This window comes from Ranitomeya imitator, chromosome 5 (genome assembly GCF_032444005.1).
Source record: "Ranitomeya imitator isolate aRanImi1 chromosome 5, aRanImi1.pri, whole genome shotgun sequence".
NCBI lineage: Eukaryota > Metazoa > Chordata > Amphibia > Anura > Dendrobatidae > Ranitomeya > Ranitomeya imitator.
Window position 1 is genome coordinate 594,376,989 of NC_091286.1, and position 16,359 is coordinate 594,393,347.

A 16,359-nucleotide genomic window follows, 5' to 3' on the forward strand; every position below is an offset into this window, starting at 1 on the left:
TACCTTTAGGACAGCAAAATTCTTGGATAATGCATAAATACAATGGCCATTTATCATATTGGATGTAGACACTTACATGTTCTACTAGTTCATAAGATGTAGAGAAAGAATGCAGTTAACAGAGCAGTAGCACTCACAAAACCTGTTCCCACAAGAACATCCCCTAAAAACATTTCACAACTTTTAGTGGTAGTTTGGTGACTTATTTGTCAAAAGTGGAGGCAGCAAGAAAAGGAAGAGAAAAGAGAAAAAATAACGCAATAAAACTGTGAAGGAACAGACGACTGGTTAGTAGATAATAGTTATTATATTATTTAATTTGTAATTATTGAGCCTCACAATATTTTGTCTTGGTTATATTTTAGATAATTTACTTTATTTGCTGATTAATTTGATAATGTACAAAACCACATTCAGAATTTTTCTAATAGCGCCATGTATTTCTTCAGAATTAGGACTAATTACATACTGTTTTTTACATGTAGTATGAATAATATTATAACCTGATGATTACAGTGATATCAAACTTGTAGTTGTGGTTCTATGGGCATTAAAGAAAAATATCATACATAGTGCAGTACGCCTCTATACGAAATAATTTATTGCAAATACATTAGCGTTTCACTGAAAACACTGGACAGTTTGTGCAGGAACTTCTGTTAATTAGAAAACTTTTCTCTCTCTTTGTTCATACGGCTATGTTGAGCATTTTTAAGTGATTTTTTATGAACTAAAAACACATCTCTTGGCTGGAAAATCGCAGTGTACAATTAACCAGTTTTTGTTGGATTTTTGTTGCGGTTTTATTTGGCTTTTTTTGCATTCATTTGAATGCGTGACAAAACACTGAAATAATTGATGTTCTGCACATTTGAAAAAACGCAAGAATAATTTAAATACGCACGAAAAAATAGGAGCATGTACATGAGATTTTGTAAATTTTGCTACACTGAAAGGCAGTGGTTTTTTGTAACATGAACAAATGTACTAAGAATGCTGAAAAAATGCAGCATCTGAACATACCCTACGGAGTGCATTGACAGGCATATGATTCCCTATGAATGCAAAATACTGACATGAAGCCACTGAAAAATGTATTGTGTTGTATTAATTGGCTATGGACTCTCATGTGTTTGGTTCCTCCACCATGATTTTCTTTTTCACATGCTCCACATTTTGTGCTTTGTTACATCACTTATATAATGTACGGCAGCAGTGAAATATTGGTTCACTACATCCATTTCATGTTAGTTTTCTGGAAGGTGTAAATTGTTACAAGCGCGACTCTTAGAAAATTGAGCATTGTTCTGCAAAGTATTACTACGGTACTTATTTTGCCAATTAAACTAATCATGTTTACATCGTTACTATGGAGTCATAGCTAGGTTTTTCTTTACCCAAGGCAATGATGCAGATTGCTGTCATGATCCCATTGGGCCCCTAAGCTAAAACCCAGTTTATTTGCCTTTAAAGCACCCACGATGTGGGCTGCAGAGTATTACAAATAGCAATGTGAACCTTTACTGGATGTGTCTAGTGCACACAAAGCAGAAGCATTTTTATAGAGTTTCTCCTCTGTAATATCTATGTAACTGTGCTCATTAAAGTATCTGGTAGTTTCCTTCATAAGACATCAGTCTATCTCTCCATCTGCAAAGAGATGGGGAAAATAAGTATTTGATACACTGCCGATATTGCAAGTTTTTCCCCCTACAAGGAATGAAGAGGTCTGTCATATCTATGAGAAAAAGAATCTAAAAATTAAAACCAGAAAATCTCATTGTATGATTTCTAAATAATTAAATTGCATTTTATTTTATAAAATAACTATTTGATCACCTACCAACCAGCAACCATTCTGGCTCTCACAGACCCGTTTGTTTTACTTTAAGAAGCCCTCCTACTCTGCACTTATTACATGCATTAATTGAACCTGCTTGCACTTGTTACCTGTATAATAGACCCCTGTCCACACATTCAATCAATCACACTCCAAGCTCTCCACCATGGCCAAAGCCAAAGAGCTGTCTAATGACACCAGGAACAAAATTGTAGACCTGAACAAGTCTGGGATGGGCTACAGTACAATAGGCAAGCAATGAGGCTGGGTCTTCAAGCAGGACATTGACCCAAAACACACAGCCTGGCAACTAAGGCGTGGCTCTGTAAGAAGTATTTCAAGGACTTAGAGTAGCCTAACCAGTCTCCAGACCTGAAACCAATAGAAGCTGGAAGGTGCTTGAACTCAATGTTAACTCAATGTTCTCAATATTTCCCCACTGTTTGCAAACACTGAATATATGAAATGTTAACTGCATTACTGAAGTATACAAAATTCTTTAAAAAAATGAAGGTACTTAGCTCATAAATTGGCCATTCATCAACTACCGCAAGGTGACCTTTCTTTGATATGCACGAGGAAAGAAATTCAAGCATCCGCAAAAGGTAAATATATTAAAACATGACTTTTAATAGCAACATTTAAAATATATAAAATAAAAAAGCATAAAAATAAAAGGGGGGGGGGGGAAGGGTACAATGGGGCCGGGGACACAGCTTTATGTGTTTCAGGCTCACAAGTCCTTTATTCCGCACTTGGCAAGCCGATTTCCTTTCCCCCTTACCCCTCTCATACATGATTTCTTTGATAGGACCCTAAACATAATACTGTATTTATCAGACATGTCTCTTTAATATTAAAATCTACAAATTTAAAGGGCAGGTAGGATCCAGCACTAATTAAAAACCATCTTAGTCTGATAGGAGGAAGAGCTCAGACAGAAAAGGAGGCAGTCACCACCTCCAACAACATACTGCAAAAAACTGCACCTCAGAAAAATATAAAGCAAGTGTGAAAAGATGTTAGATGTTATGGCTGCATGATGTACAAAAAAAGGATATGGCAGCCTCTATAAGCACTAAGATGCATGCAAATATTGAATATATGAAATTTGAATTGCATTTCTGCTATATAGAATACATCTATAAAAATGAAGGTGCTTAGTAGTGATGAGGGAATATACTCGATACTCGAGATTTCCCGAGCACGCTCGGGGGTCCTCCGAGTATTTTTTAGTGTTCGGAGATTGTTTTTCTTGCCGCAGCTGAATGATTTACATCTATTATCCAGCATAACTACATGTGGGGGTTGCCTGGTTGTATCTATCTATCTATCTATCTATCTATCCATCTATCTATCTGTCCGTCTGTCTTTCTATCCTTCTGTAAGAAATTTATTGTTTCTGGTGAGCGAAGCGAATTTTTGGAAATTTAAGGAGAGTCGCTGAATATTGGGAAGAAAATTGATTTGTAGCAAATTATTCTCCAGAAATTGAAGGTACTTCATACTTAAAGTACACCAAAGCATTCTATTGCCCTGAAAACACATACATGAAACTGTGACTCTCCAATCTTTCTCCCATTATCAATTAAATCTGTATTATTATCTGTATCTGTTCCTCACACAGTGACACTAAATTTCTTCAATGCCATACTGTCACACACTATCAGTACAGTTTCTTCGGTGTTTATGGCTTTTCCACTATCCAGATTTACTGTTGAATGGCTGCTTCATTTCCTGCTTCTGCTTTTATACTGACAATAGTAGTTACTCCTATTGGGCTGTGCTGTATTATGTCATGTCACAGCTAAAAGGCATTGTGAGAAAGTTGTGATCCTCTCTGGCTGATACAATGTTCTGTAATGTGTAAAATGGTGACGGCTATTCTAGGTGATTCCCGTGACATGAATCGCATTATGTTTTAAATTACCATGTTTAGGGAATTTCTAAAAATGTAACTCAAATTGGATGTGCATTGAATCTATTCACTCGTCTCTATCAATAACAGGTTCAATGCTTGGTGAGCAGGATGTCCATGGTGTAGTGGGACATTGAAAATTATCCTCCTACAATTATCAGCTTTTTTCAAGATTCTAAATAAAATAAAAATATTTATGTGCAATGCAATTTTTTTACTTTGTTAGGCAAAATGTAAATGTGTTTTTGAAATTTTTACTTTTTTCTATCATTACTTGTGATAATGTTTTCACTTGGACATTTTGTAACTAAATTTCTTTGTGGATTATCTTTTGTTTTGCAGTCTGACAACATATGCTTCAGAAATGTTACAATCATTGAGGGTAGTAGTCTTCCTGCTCGTACTGATAACCATCGGTTTCTTTTATGGAATCACCTACAGAGAGAATATCTTGCCTTTCATGTTTTCTGTATCAGGAGAAAGAATGTTAAATGGATCATCTTTGTTAGTAGATAATATGTATAATCCTTTTCACAGCTGGTCAAACATTACAAATGTACCAAGTACCAAAGAATCAAGTTTTCAGGAAAAGATGTTAATGAGAACCAGCAATCCACCTTCAACCACAACATTCAATGTTACTCTCAGGTCTCCATCTGAAATATTAAAAGAAGGTGATGGGATCATATTTTTAGAAAGTACAGATCGAATGCAGCCTCCTTCATTAGTTTTATGTGCCATTGAGTCTGCAGCTCGTGTGTACAAGAACCGACCAGTGGCCTTCTTCATGAAAGGATTAAGCAATACCGACATAGAAGAAACTGTGAAGAAAAACTTTCCAGCACTCTCATCCCTGAGCAATGTTTATTTCTTCCCCTTGAGTATGGAAGACATTTTAACTGACACACCACTTCACTCCTGGTATCAGAAGGTAACATGCAGCAAAATCCATTTTTTTCTTATTCAGATTCTTAGTAGTGATTTAATTAATATGACTAAATGTTAAGACTTTCATTTCTACAGAGCAAGCACATAAATACCTCTTCTGAAGACCGTTCTTTGTGTGGTGCAATGGCCACAATAAATCGTGAGAATAATATTATGTAACAGTGCAAACATTACTAGCGAACCCGAAGAGAGGTTGCCTCAAACCAAAAAATATTTAATCCTACTGCACTCTCGGACTGGGTAGCGGTTAGCAGTGGGGTACCACAGGGGTCAGTATTGGGCCCTCTTCTTTTTAACATATTTATTAATGACCTTGTAGGGGGCATTCAAAGTAGAATTTCAATATTTGCAGATGACACTAAACTCTGCAGGGTAATTAATACAGAGGAGGACAATTTTATATTACAGGAGGATTTATGTAAACTATAAGCTTGGGCTGATAAATGGCAAATGAGCTTTAATGGGGATAAATGTAAGGTCATGCACTTGGGTAGAAGTAATAAGATGTATAATTATGTGCTTAATTCTAAAACTCTGGGCAAAACTGTCAATGAAAAAGACCTGGGTGTATGGGTGGATGACAAACTCATATTCAGTGGCCAGTGTCAGGCAGCTGCTACAAAGGCAAATAAAATAATGGGATGCATTAAAAGAGGCATAAATGCACATGAGGAGAACATAATTTTACCTCTATACAAGTCACTAGTTCGACCACACTTAGAATACTGTGCACAGTTCTGGTCTCCGGTGTATAAGAAAGACATAGCTGAACTAGAGAGGGTGCAGAGAAGAGCGACCAAGGTTATTAGAGGACTGGGGGGTCTGCAATACCAAGATAGGTTATTACACTTGTGGCTATTTAGTTTGGAAAAACGAAGACTAAGGGGTGATCTTATTTTAATGTATAAATATATGAGGGGACAGTACAAAGACCTTTCTGATGATCTTTTTAATCATAGACCTGAAACAGGGACAAGGGGGCATCCTCTGCATTTGGAGGAAAAAAGGTTTAAGCATAATAACAGACGCGGATTCTTTACTGTAAGAGCAGTGAGACTATGGAACTCTCTGCCGTATGATGTTGTAATGAGTGATTCATTACTTAAATTTAAGAGGGGACTGGATACCTTTCTGGAAAAGTATAATGTTACAGGGTATATACACTAGATTCCTTGATAGGGCGTTGATCCAGGGAACTAGTCTGATTGCCGTATGTGGAGTCGGGAAGGAATTTTTTCCCCAATGTGGAGCTTACTCTTTGCCACATGGGTTTTTTTTGCCTTCCTCTGGATCAACATGTTAGGGCATGTTAGGTTAGGCTATGGGTTGAACTAGATGGACTTATAGTCTTCCTTCAACCTTAATAACTATGTAACTATGTAACATGTATAACATAATGAACCAAGAAACAAGTGTGCAATATGTCTCATTAAAATATAGACAGTATATCCTGACAAAATATACACAAAACAGATGGTGAGTGAGCAAAAAAAAAACTGAGGTTGGCACCCTAGGAGGGTATGATTTTGGCGCACTCGCTCTTCGGTGGTTGTCCCTGATGTCCCTAGATAGCCCTGGATGTAGAAAGGGGCATATAAGTATATGCAGACCTAGGTAATAAATGAAACAAAAAAAAAAACTGTTTCCTGGACAGCAAATCTGGTAATGATATAGTGCTAATATGTCAAAGAAAATACAGTAAACAGCCAGAACAAGTATCTCAGTGGGATCAATAAAAAAATGCATGGAGCAGCTGGTGACGGTAAGCGACTAATCAATGATGCTACACTCCCTGACAGAAGTTATGTCGCTTATTCATGTTAAGTAAATAAAAGCTTATAACCTGATGTTAAATTCATCCATTGGTTGTATAAATTATTCTTTTGAAATCTGAAATCCTCCGAAATGTGGTTTAGGTTAAGAAAATAAATTGGTCAGATTTTGGCAAGACAAAAGTTTTGTTGCCTACAAAAAGTAATGTGATATTCAAACAAATAATTAACTTAAAATATTAATATACATTGCATAACATTGGTAAATGAAGTTGTGGTGCTATTAGAGTCATATTTATTATTTTGCATGACTTCCATGAACTTGAAGGACTGCATCCATACGGTTCAACAATGATTCATCCAACTTATTAATGAAGTCATCAGGAATAGCAAAGAATGCAGTCTTACATGCCTCCCAGAGTTCATCTAGATTCTTTGATTTTTGTCTTCCAAGCTTCCTCTTTCATCCTACCCCAAACATGCTTAATGATGTTCATGTCTGGTGACAGGGCTGGCCAGTCCTTGAGCACCTTGATCTTTTTTGCCTGGAGGAACTTTGTTGTAGAGATGGATGTATGAGATGGAGCACCATCCCGTTGCAGAATTTAACCCCTTTTATGATTTGGAATATAAGAGGTAGCTAATACTTGATATTTTAGGCTATTGATATTGCCTTCCACCTTGCAAATGTTTTGCACACCCCCATACTGAATGTAACCACAGACCATGATCTTTCCACCACCAAATTTAACTGTTTTCTGGGTGTATTTTGGATCCATACGGGCTCCAGTAGGTCTCCTGCAGTATTTAAGAGGCTGTGGTATAATTCTACTGACGATTCATCAGAGAAATCCACCTTCTGCCACTTTTCCAGTGTCCATCTGTTTAGCAGGCTGTGGGACTTTGCAAATGCCACAAGGTTTTTTATTTGCTTTTTGTTTAGTGCTGGATTCTGTGCACTGATTTGACCATGGAGGCCATTTTGAGACAGAATCCTACAAATTGTTCTAGTTGACACAGGTACTTGAGGTGACCAGGACTGTTGGAACTTTGCTGCAGTTGAAAAGAGTCTTTGGATTTTCCAACCAACAAACGTTCCTCCTGAGCAGTTGTCTTCCGGATCGGGGCTTGTCAAACACATCTCCAGCCTCTTCAAATCATCTTTTAATTATTTGTACTTGATGCTGAGACACATTAAAGGTGCCAGCCACCTCTGCAGTGGATCTAGCCTTCAGCCTCTTGATAATCCAGGCTTTGGCCGCAGAGTGGATTTTTGGCATGTTGTCAGAGATCAAGTTGCAGTTCAAGTGAAGGTCTGGGGTGCTGGGTTTCTTTTTATACACACACACTAATTAACGGACCATTTACTGAGCACAGGTGAGGATGTAAACTAGGATTGGGTGCATTATATGGCCAGGTGACAAAACTTTTGTCTTGCCAAAATCTGACCATTCTGTGTCCATTAACTGATCAATATTTCTGCATTGATGCGAATTTATTTTCTTAACATAAACCATATTTTGGAGGGTTTCAGCTTTCATCCAACCAATGGATGAATTTAACGTCAGGTTATAAGCTTTTATTTACATGACATGGATAAGTGACATAACTTCTCCCAGGAAGTGTAGTTGACTATAGTGTTCTATCAGCTGACATTACCCTGTACAGGACTCTTCACTGTTGCCTGCCTAACAGCAGAGGTTGGCACCCTATGGAGAGCGATATTGACGCTCCTGCTTTTCGGCAGCTGCTCCTATTGTTCCCGCGAGGCCCTAACATAGACCCTATGTTAATTTTACAGAAAGACTACATGATATGCAGCCAAAGAAAATATCATAGGAAGGCTACCAACAGTGACAAACTATATAAAAAAGTGAAGAATCACATAATAGTAGGGCCGTTGGATAATAATGTTTAGGGTATAGGGTGGTGACAGGTAGCAAGAAGATAAAATCAGCATAGTTAGCAAGAACCAAAATGCCCTCAAGTTACGTACAAACCCATAAATTGTTTTGTGGCAAGGAGTATCACCCTAGATGCATAGTTTTGTGCCCCTGCTCACAGATGGGCCATGTCTACAGACTCCACAGTAATCTCACAGAAAATACACTACCAGATTGATTAAACAGACAGGACAGTGCCGCCTTATGATAAAAACCTACAATGTGACAGGTATCAGTGAGAAACATAGGGAGGTAATGAGGCGGATGGCACTTATCAGTTTGATGCCCAGATCTGATGCCACATTGCCTTTAAAGTGAATGATGTAGTTCAAAAGTACAACTTATCCTGCAAAAAACAAGGCTATGTGGACTGAAAAATAAAATGGTATGGCTTTTGAAAGACGGGGAAGAAAAAATGAAAATTATTAACGGCGTGAAGGGGTTAAAAACTACTGTTTGTCATGCAAAAAATAAGCCCTTATACAGCTGCACTGATGGAATATTGTAAAACTTATGGCTCTCAGAATATATTTACTCAAAAATATATGATTTATTTTACAAGAGTAATAAAACTATAGAAATATTGCTTCGAATCTATAAAATGTAGGTAACAATTTATTGGTGCATCACAGTCAATAGCAAAAAAGAATGAAATGCAGAGAAACAACAGTGAAATTGCCGTTTTTATTATATCTTTCCCCATAAAAAAAGTTTATAAAAGTTTATATACAATATAATTCTACTGACGTGTATAAAAAAACTTGAGATGACTTGAGTGAGTGAAAAAAATGAAAAAAAGTTATGGATCCTGGAACATGACAATAAACATTTTTAAAAATAGTAAAACGTCTGCGAAACAGGCCAAAACTGGATGTGTCACCAAGGACACGAGGTCTCATTCAGATTGCTGTGTTTTCGTTCTATGTAGCTAACTTGAAATCTGTGGATTCTACCTCGTATATAACAGTGGCTCACATCAAAAAACCCAGAAATGATTACAGCTAATTTTTATTAAGATTAAAAGGACTAACAACAAACATGAAAAAACACACACCACAACAAAAACAAGTGCACTCTAGGTTGGTCCTATAGATATAATGCCTCACCTTTTGCCTGCCTACCAGCGGAGGTTGGCACCCTCGGCGGCTGTCCTTTTCTGCCCTTAAAGGCCCTAAATACGTTATGATGTCATGCAAACACAACCAATAGATGATGGATGCCCATCGTTAAACCACCATTTAAAATAGGGCTGGAAAAGACGCACCTCATGCAGAAAAGATGATTGCCCTTACATTGCTGCCTGTGCGGGTGATAGCATGAGGAGTCAACCTAGATACATCCTAAAAATGTAAAGAGATAAAGATATAGATACATTGAAACATAGGAAACCCCGAAGTTTTCACTTGACTGTCTCCTAGTAAATGGACACCTGCCTAAACAGAACAGGTTGGCACCCTACTTTACAGAGGATATGGCACCCCCGCTCATTGGCGGCTGCCCCTTGGAAGACCTGTTGTGTACTGGTTCCAGCAGAAGATAGTCCATGTATAAACTCAATATTGCTAGAATAAACAATGGAAATGATCTGCATGCAAAAACATTAATAAAGATTAAGCAATTCCCATATAGAGTTGTAAGCAGAGGACCCCTTTATACTTATGATATAAACAAAAGGCACATATGCACGGAGGTACAAGGTCCAATTCATTATAGAACGAATATATAACTTAAATAACTAAAATAAAAGACACAGACAAATTCAATGGATAAACTAGGCCGCGATATTTATTAAGGGTTACCAATAACAAACACTTTAATAACCATTTAAAATCAAATGATTAAATCCATTAAGAATTCATAAATAAATAAATAATAATCAAATAATTTATATGACCTTTAAAAAGAACCAAGTCCACCCAGCATTAGCTGGGCGACTATACCTTCTAACAAATATCGCGACGGAGGGAGGGAGGTGCACTTTTCTTTCTTGCTGCACACGGACTGACTGGATTGCGCAGAAGAAGGGCCTTAAAAACCTTTGTTTTTCCCACACTTTTCAGTCCTGAGCCAATCAAATCAATGCTTCTTCCCGCTCAAACCAACAGCCCCTTCTTCCCGCACTTTTTCCTGGCAGTTGCTGGTGACCTGTAGATGACTACAAAGATAGGTAAGTACCATTCAAATCACAGCAATAAGAGAGAATGGGGGTAGTGGGAGAGATCAATATGGAGGAACAAAAAGGGGGGGGAAGGGCCTGTGCCCCCGTGCGTCCCCCTAAGCGCTTCGGGGAGCCTTTTCACTCACAAGCAGTGATGATTTGTTACTACAATCCAACTCAATGAGGAAAAAATGCAATGGAGAACAGATATATCTGCAAAAATTCCAGTGTATGGAGACAAATTAGGAAACATAAAGGGGAACTTATGAAAATGGATTCAGCTTAGAGCTCAACGCGTTTCACCAGAAGGATTATCAGGAGGTGAGATAGCTTGAAACTGCTTCTTGTGGTGTTTCTTCCATGTTTGCTGTTAGTCTTTTTAATCAAACTTAATAAAAGTTTGTTTTAATAATTTCTGAGTTTTTCATGTGAGCTGCTGTCCTCATGTGCAAAGATAAATATATAAATCAAGCGGCTCATAGGTGACATGTAGTGATGAGTGAGTATATTCGTTGCTCGGGTTTTCCCAAGTATGCTCGGGTGTCCTCCGAGTATTTTTGGCATACTTGGAGGTTTAGTTTTTGTTAATGCAGCTGCATGATTTACGACTGCTAAACAGCCTGAATACGTGTGGGGATTGCCTGTTTGTTAAGCAACCCCCACATGTATTCAAGCTGTCTAGCAGTTACAAATCAGGCATCTGCATCGACAAAAACTAAATCTCAGAGCACGCCAAAATACTCGGAGACCGCCCGAGCATGCTCAGGAAATCTCGAGTAACGAGCATATTCGCTTATGCATACAGTAGTTACATGTCCTCGGATTGTTGTCACTTACTTTTTCATTTTTTCACCAAACTAATCAGGCTGATGTTAAAACTTTTAATTGCCTAGACTTTTCTCTGTGGAATTTAACACATTGGCATCTTTTGTAAGTTGCTTTTGTAGCATGCTTGCCACTTTTTTCCCCACAAACTACAGTGCCAGAGAGGTATTCCTCTCAGTAATGTATGCAAACAAAATTGCATTGATCCTAGTAGTAAGGATATGATCACATGTTGCATTTCTTTTGCTGTTTTTATGCAATTTTTAAGCTGCACTTTACAGTACCAGAAAAGTCTAAGCTGCTGTGTTTTTGATAATAGCAGCATGTCACTTCTTTCAGCAATTTTTAGTAAAACGCAGCTAAAGATGCAGGTATCAGTTTTTCAGGGTCGGACTGGCCATTTGGCAATTCTGGCAAATGCCAGAAGGGCCTGTCTGGTTGTGGGCTGCCTTGCCTGCAATGTTGTTAAAAGAATCAGTGTTCTCAAGACACCCATACTGTTAAGAATTGTGATGAAGCGCAAAGTCGCTTACTCCATCGCTTACCCCAGCAGGTCACGGGTATCATTAGAAATATTGGGCTTTAGAAAATCTTATTTTCCTCCATCCAGGTAAATATTAGTAATTTATCCCCATCTGGTGCTTGGGGACGGGGCCAACATGTGCCTGTGTGATTTCAATTGCCAGGGCTGAATTTCAGCCCCAGTCCGTACCTGCAGTTTTTGCTGCGTTTTCATGCAAAAACCTAAAGAAGTTAAATCATTTTTTGGGGGGGGGCACTAACCTTTTCAACATGCACGAGAGACAACAAACACACAGCAATAAAAACGCAGCAAAATCACAGCATGTGAACATAGCCGTATAGTGCCCCTTTGTGTCGCCACAATAACAGTACTCTATCTGTCCACAGTTCCCCCTCTGTACTTTTACATAGTATGGGTATTACCTTTGTGCTTCAACACAGAGATAGTTCCCCGTCTGTGCTACCCTAGAGTTACAGGAAATCTATATGCTTGAAAAAAAACTGTAAACATCCTGTTTTTATGACGCTACTTAATTATAAGGCCCCTAGCTGCCTCCAAGCAGCAGTAGTGCCCCTCTGTATTTAGAGAAGCACTCCTCGTCAAATCTAAATTTTTATTCTCTTAATATATTGCAGTCATCATATGATAAAGGACTGTGCACTTAGACATCACCACATGTCTATGACCACATGATTAAAACTAACTAGCTAAATTCATTTAGGCTTTATGTAGAAACAGGAGGTCAATTTTCCCTGCTTTACTCATCAGTCAGTGCAAATGTCAATGGCAGGGGAAGGAGGGAGCAGCTGGGTCAGGAGTTGAAGAGAGGAATGTTTTCTGCAGGGACAAGAAACGTCCTGTTTCTACATAACGCAAAGAAAGAGAAGAATTAGCTGGGTAGAAAGGCAAAATGAGCAATTGTGAGTGCATAGTGCTATATAATATGATACTTGCATTATAGTAAGAGCATAAAAGCTTTGATGGGAGGGATTCTTTAAAAGGAACCTGTATATTACATTCGATCTGTGTACTGCATCGTAGAGAGAAGATGGAGCTGAACAGAATTATAAATATGATTGGTGAAAAGATTCAGTATAACTTGTTTGTTAGTCATATAAATCCCTGGTGTTTGTATGTAAATCCATTGGGTAGTCCTACTCTGCATGTGATGGTTATCTGTATGCACTGAATAGAACTACCCACTGGATTCAAATCCATAAAATCACCATGGATGTCAATGACCTAAATTCAAGATTTAATTAAGATTTTACCACAGAAAGGTATATCAATCTGCCTGGTCAATGTCTCCTGCTCTAAAACATCCTGCCTGCAAATAAGACATGACAGGCTCCCTTTAAACAAAGTAAAAATGCACCCTTATGGTCCCTACACCATAGCAATGTACTTATTTATGTCTCCACACAGTAACGGCAGCGTTTCTGACCTCTTACACAGTGATATTGCCCCTTTTGTGCTTTCATACATTGATTATGCCTCTACGCAATAATTAAAGTTCCTTTTGTGTCTCCATGGAAGAATAATGCCATCTTCTGGAACTTTATGAAATTAATAATTGCCTCATTTTGTCTCCAGAAAAGAATAGGCCCATCTCTGTGCCTCTGCATAATACTTTACCACTTTATGCCCTCATACAATAGTAATTGTCCCTTTGATAGTGATTGATCCCTTTTGAATCTGATCCTGTGCTTGCTAATTCTCCCTTAATCCAGCTCCCAAAAACGGTGTCTGGGTCTTCTTTCTTCTTCCTGCAGTCTATTGCCTGGTGCAAATAGCACAATATAGTGATGGCATAACACTGTCTGATGTTGTATTAATAGTCCCAACTTCCAGCAGCTAGTGGTTTGCCAGCCATCCTTAAATTCTGGACAGTCTTTAAAATTAAAGAAACTTTTTTTTATAATTTGCACCAGTTTCTTCAGTTATGGAGAAGTATAAGTGCATTTCTGCAAATAATTATTAAAATAATGTTATGGCATGCAGTTAAATGTTTTCCATTTTATTCTCAGATTGATCCACAAAAGCAATCATACTGGACCCACGTCAGTTCTGATGCCTGCAGGTTAGCTCTCATCTGGAAGCATGGTGGCATTTATTTGGATACCGACGTTATCTCAATACGCACCATTCCCATTAAGGACTTCTTGGCTGCACAGTCTTCTCAGTTTTCTAGTAATGGTATTTTTGGGTTTTCTTCTCATCATGTTTTCACCCAGACATGTATGGTGGACTTTGTTAAGAATTATGATAGCACAATATGGGGAAATCAAGGGCCACATCTCTTTACTGAAGTTTTAAAGAAGGTCTGTGAAATACCAAAATTTACTGATACTGAAGATGTCATGTGTGGAAACATAACTTTCTTCAATCCCAAGCGCTTTTACCCTATTCCTTACCCAGCATGGAGAAAGTATTTTCAAATATGGGACAGATTGTCAACTTTCAATGACTCCTTTGCTTTGCATCTCTGGAACTTCATGAATAAAGAAAAATTAAGTATGGCACCTGGCAGCAACACATTAGCAGAATATCTTTACAAAGAATACTGTCCTTCTACATATGGGACATTACTTAGGAATTAGAACAATTACCGTGAAACAATCCTCTGGTGCATATGGTGAGAACATCTCACAATATTTACAGTTGTACTCAAAAGTTTACATTCCCAGGCAGAATTTTTACTTTGTTGGCCTTTTTTTCAGAGAATATGAATGATAACACCAAAACTTTTCTCCACTCATGGTTAGTGGTTGGGTGAAGCCATTGAATGTCAAACTAATGTGATTTATCTTTTTAAATCATAATGACAACTCAAAACATCCAAATGACCCTGATCAAAAGTTTACATACCCCATTTCTTAATACCATGTAATGCCCCCTCTAACATCAATGACTATTGAAGTCTTTTGTGGTAGTTGTGAATGAGGTTCTTTATTTTCTCAAATGGTAAAGTTCAATTTTGGTCTCATCACTCCAAATTACCTTGTTCTAGAATGTTTGAGGCTTGTCTCTGTGCTATTTTGTAATAAAAAAAGGCGGAGAAGCCAGCCGGGCTTATGGTCAGAACGCAAAACATAAAGTGGACATGCACATATTGATTTCTGACTGTATTTAAAAAATGAGACATTTAGCAAACAATTGATCAATTCTTTGAGCCACCCCGCCACGTCATGGCATTCTCACAATGGGGCAGTCCTACTCTACGTTTTTTATATTCGCTGTGCCATTACGGCCTCCTAAATGTATTAAAAGCGAGACCACATTAAATGCAAGCTGTACCTGAAGCATTTCTGAATCACTCCCATGGCACCAGAAAGGGTACGCACAGATAAAGGTTGACCAGGTCTGGAAACAGACATTTCAGGTACAACCTCCACACTGCCCAACCAGCACCACAGATGATTATCTTGCGGTGGATACCGCGACATATGATACTCGGCACATACTTAGTTTGGGTCACAGTATACCCGATTGCAGGTCACTGACCACCTACGCTCTGGGCTACAGCCTTTAGCTGATCTTTGGCTACTGTTTGTGTTCTACTCACACTAGGATCTAAAAATGAACCCTATTACACTGATGAAGGTCTATCACGTTTGTAACTAGTGGCTACTGTATGTATTAAATTTTGATTTTTGCACCAAAAATCCATGAGTGTGCCCGGTATTTGATACTTGTTTGAGGTTGTGGACAGGTGTCTTTTATACTGATAACAAGTTCAAACAAGTGCCATTACTACAGTTAATGAGTGGAGGACAGAGGAGCCTTTTAAAGAAGTTACTGTGAGAGCCAGAAATCTTGCATGTTTTAGGTGACCAAATATTTATTTTCCACCATATATTTCAAAATAAATCTTGCCAAATCAGACAAGGTTATTTTCTGGATTTGTTTTCTCCTTTTGACTCTCATAGTTGTGGTCTACGTATGATGTCAATTACAGGCCTCTCTCATCTTTTTAAGTGGGAGAACTTGCACAAATGGTGGCTGACTAAATACTTTTTTCCCACTGTATTATGAACTACCTGACAAACCCTTTAATGTATATATCTTAAGTCAGTGCATTTATCATTTGTAAATCCTTCACCTAATAAATAATTATTTATTTCTGTTCGACAAGAGGAAGGGAAGGCAGAAGATGTGATGAAAGGGAAGGAGAAGAATAAAAAATATGAAATTTCTCTCTTAATTAATAGATTTAGAAGGAATTAATATATTAATCTAAATTAATTTATTAATCTACATCTATTGATTGAGAAATCCATAGATTTTGAGAGGGCAAAAAATGAGCATGATCCAATCTTTCTTAACCCCTTTACCCCCGAAGGTGTTTGCACGTTGTTGACCAGGCCAATTTTTACAATTCTGACCACTGTCATTTTATGAGGTAATAACTTTGGAACTCTTCAACGGATCC

The 16,359-nt window shown here is 37.9% G+C and overlaps 1 protein-coding gene across 1 annotated transcript; it reads left to right on the forward strand.

Moving 5' to 3' along the window:
• Positions 1–222: 222 nt before the first annotated feature.
• LOC138680912 (alpha-1,4-N-acetylglucosaminyltransferase-like) lies at positions 223–16,107 on the forward strand. The gene is made up of 3 exons (XM_069768121.1): positions 223–287; positions 4,101–4,689; positions 13,955–16,107. Exons 2-3 carry the CDS (start codon positions 4,123–4,125, stop codon positions 14,525–14,527), a joined length of 1,140 nt encoding a protein of 379 aa, XP_069624222.1. The 5' UTR covers positions 223–287; positions 4,101–4,122; the 3' UTR covers positions 14,528–16,107.
• Positions 16,108–16,359: the final 252 nt, after the last annotated feature.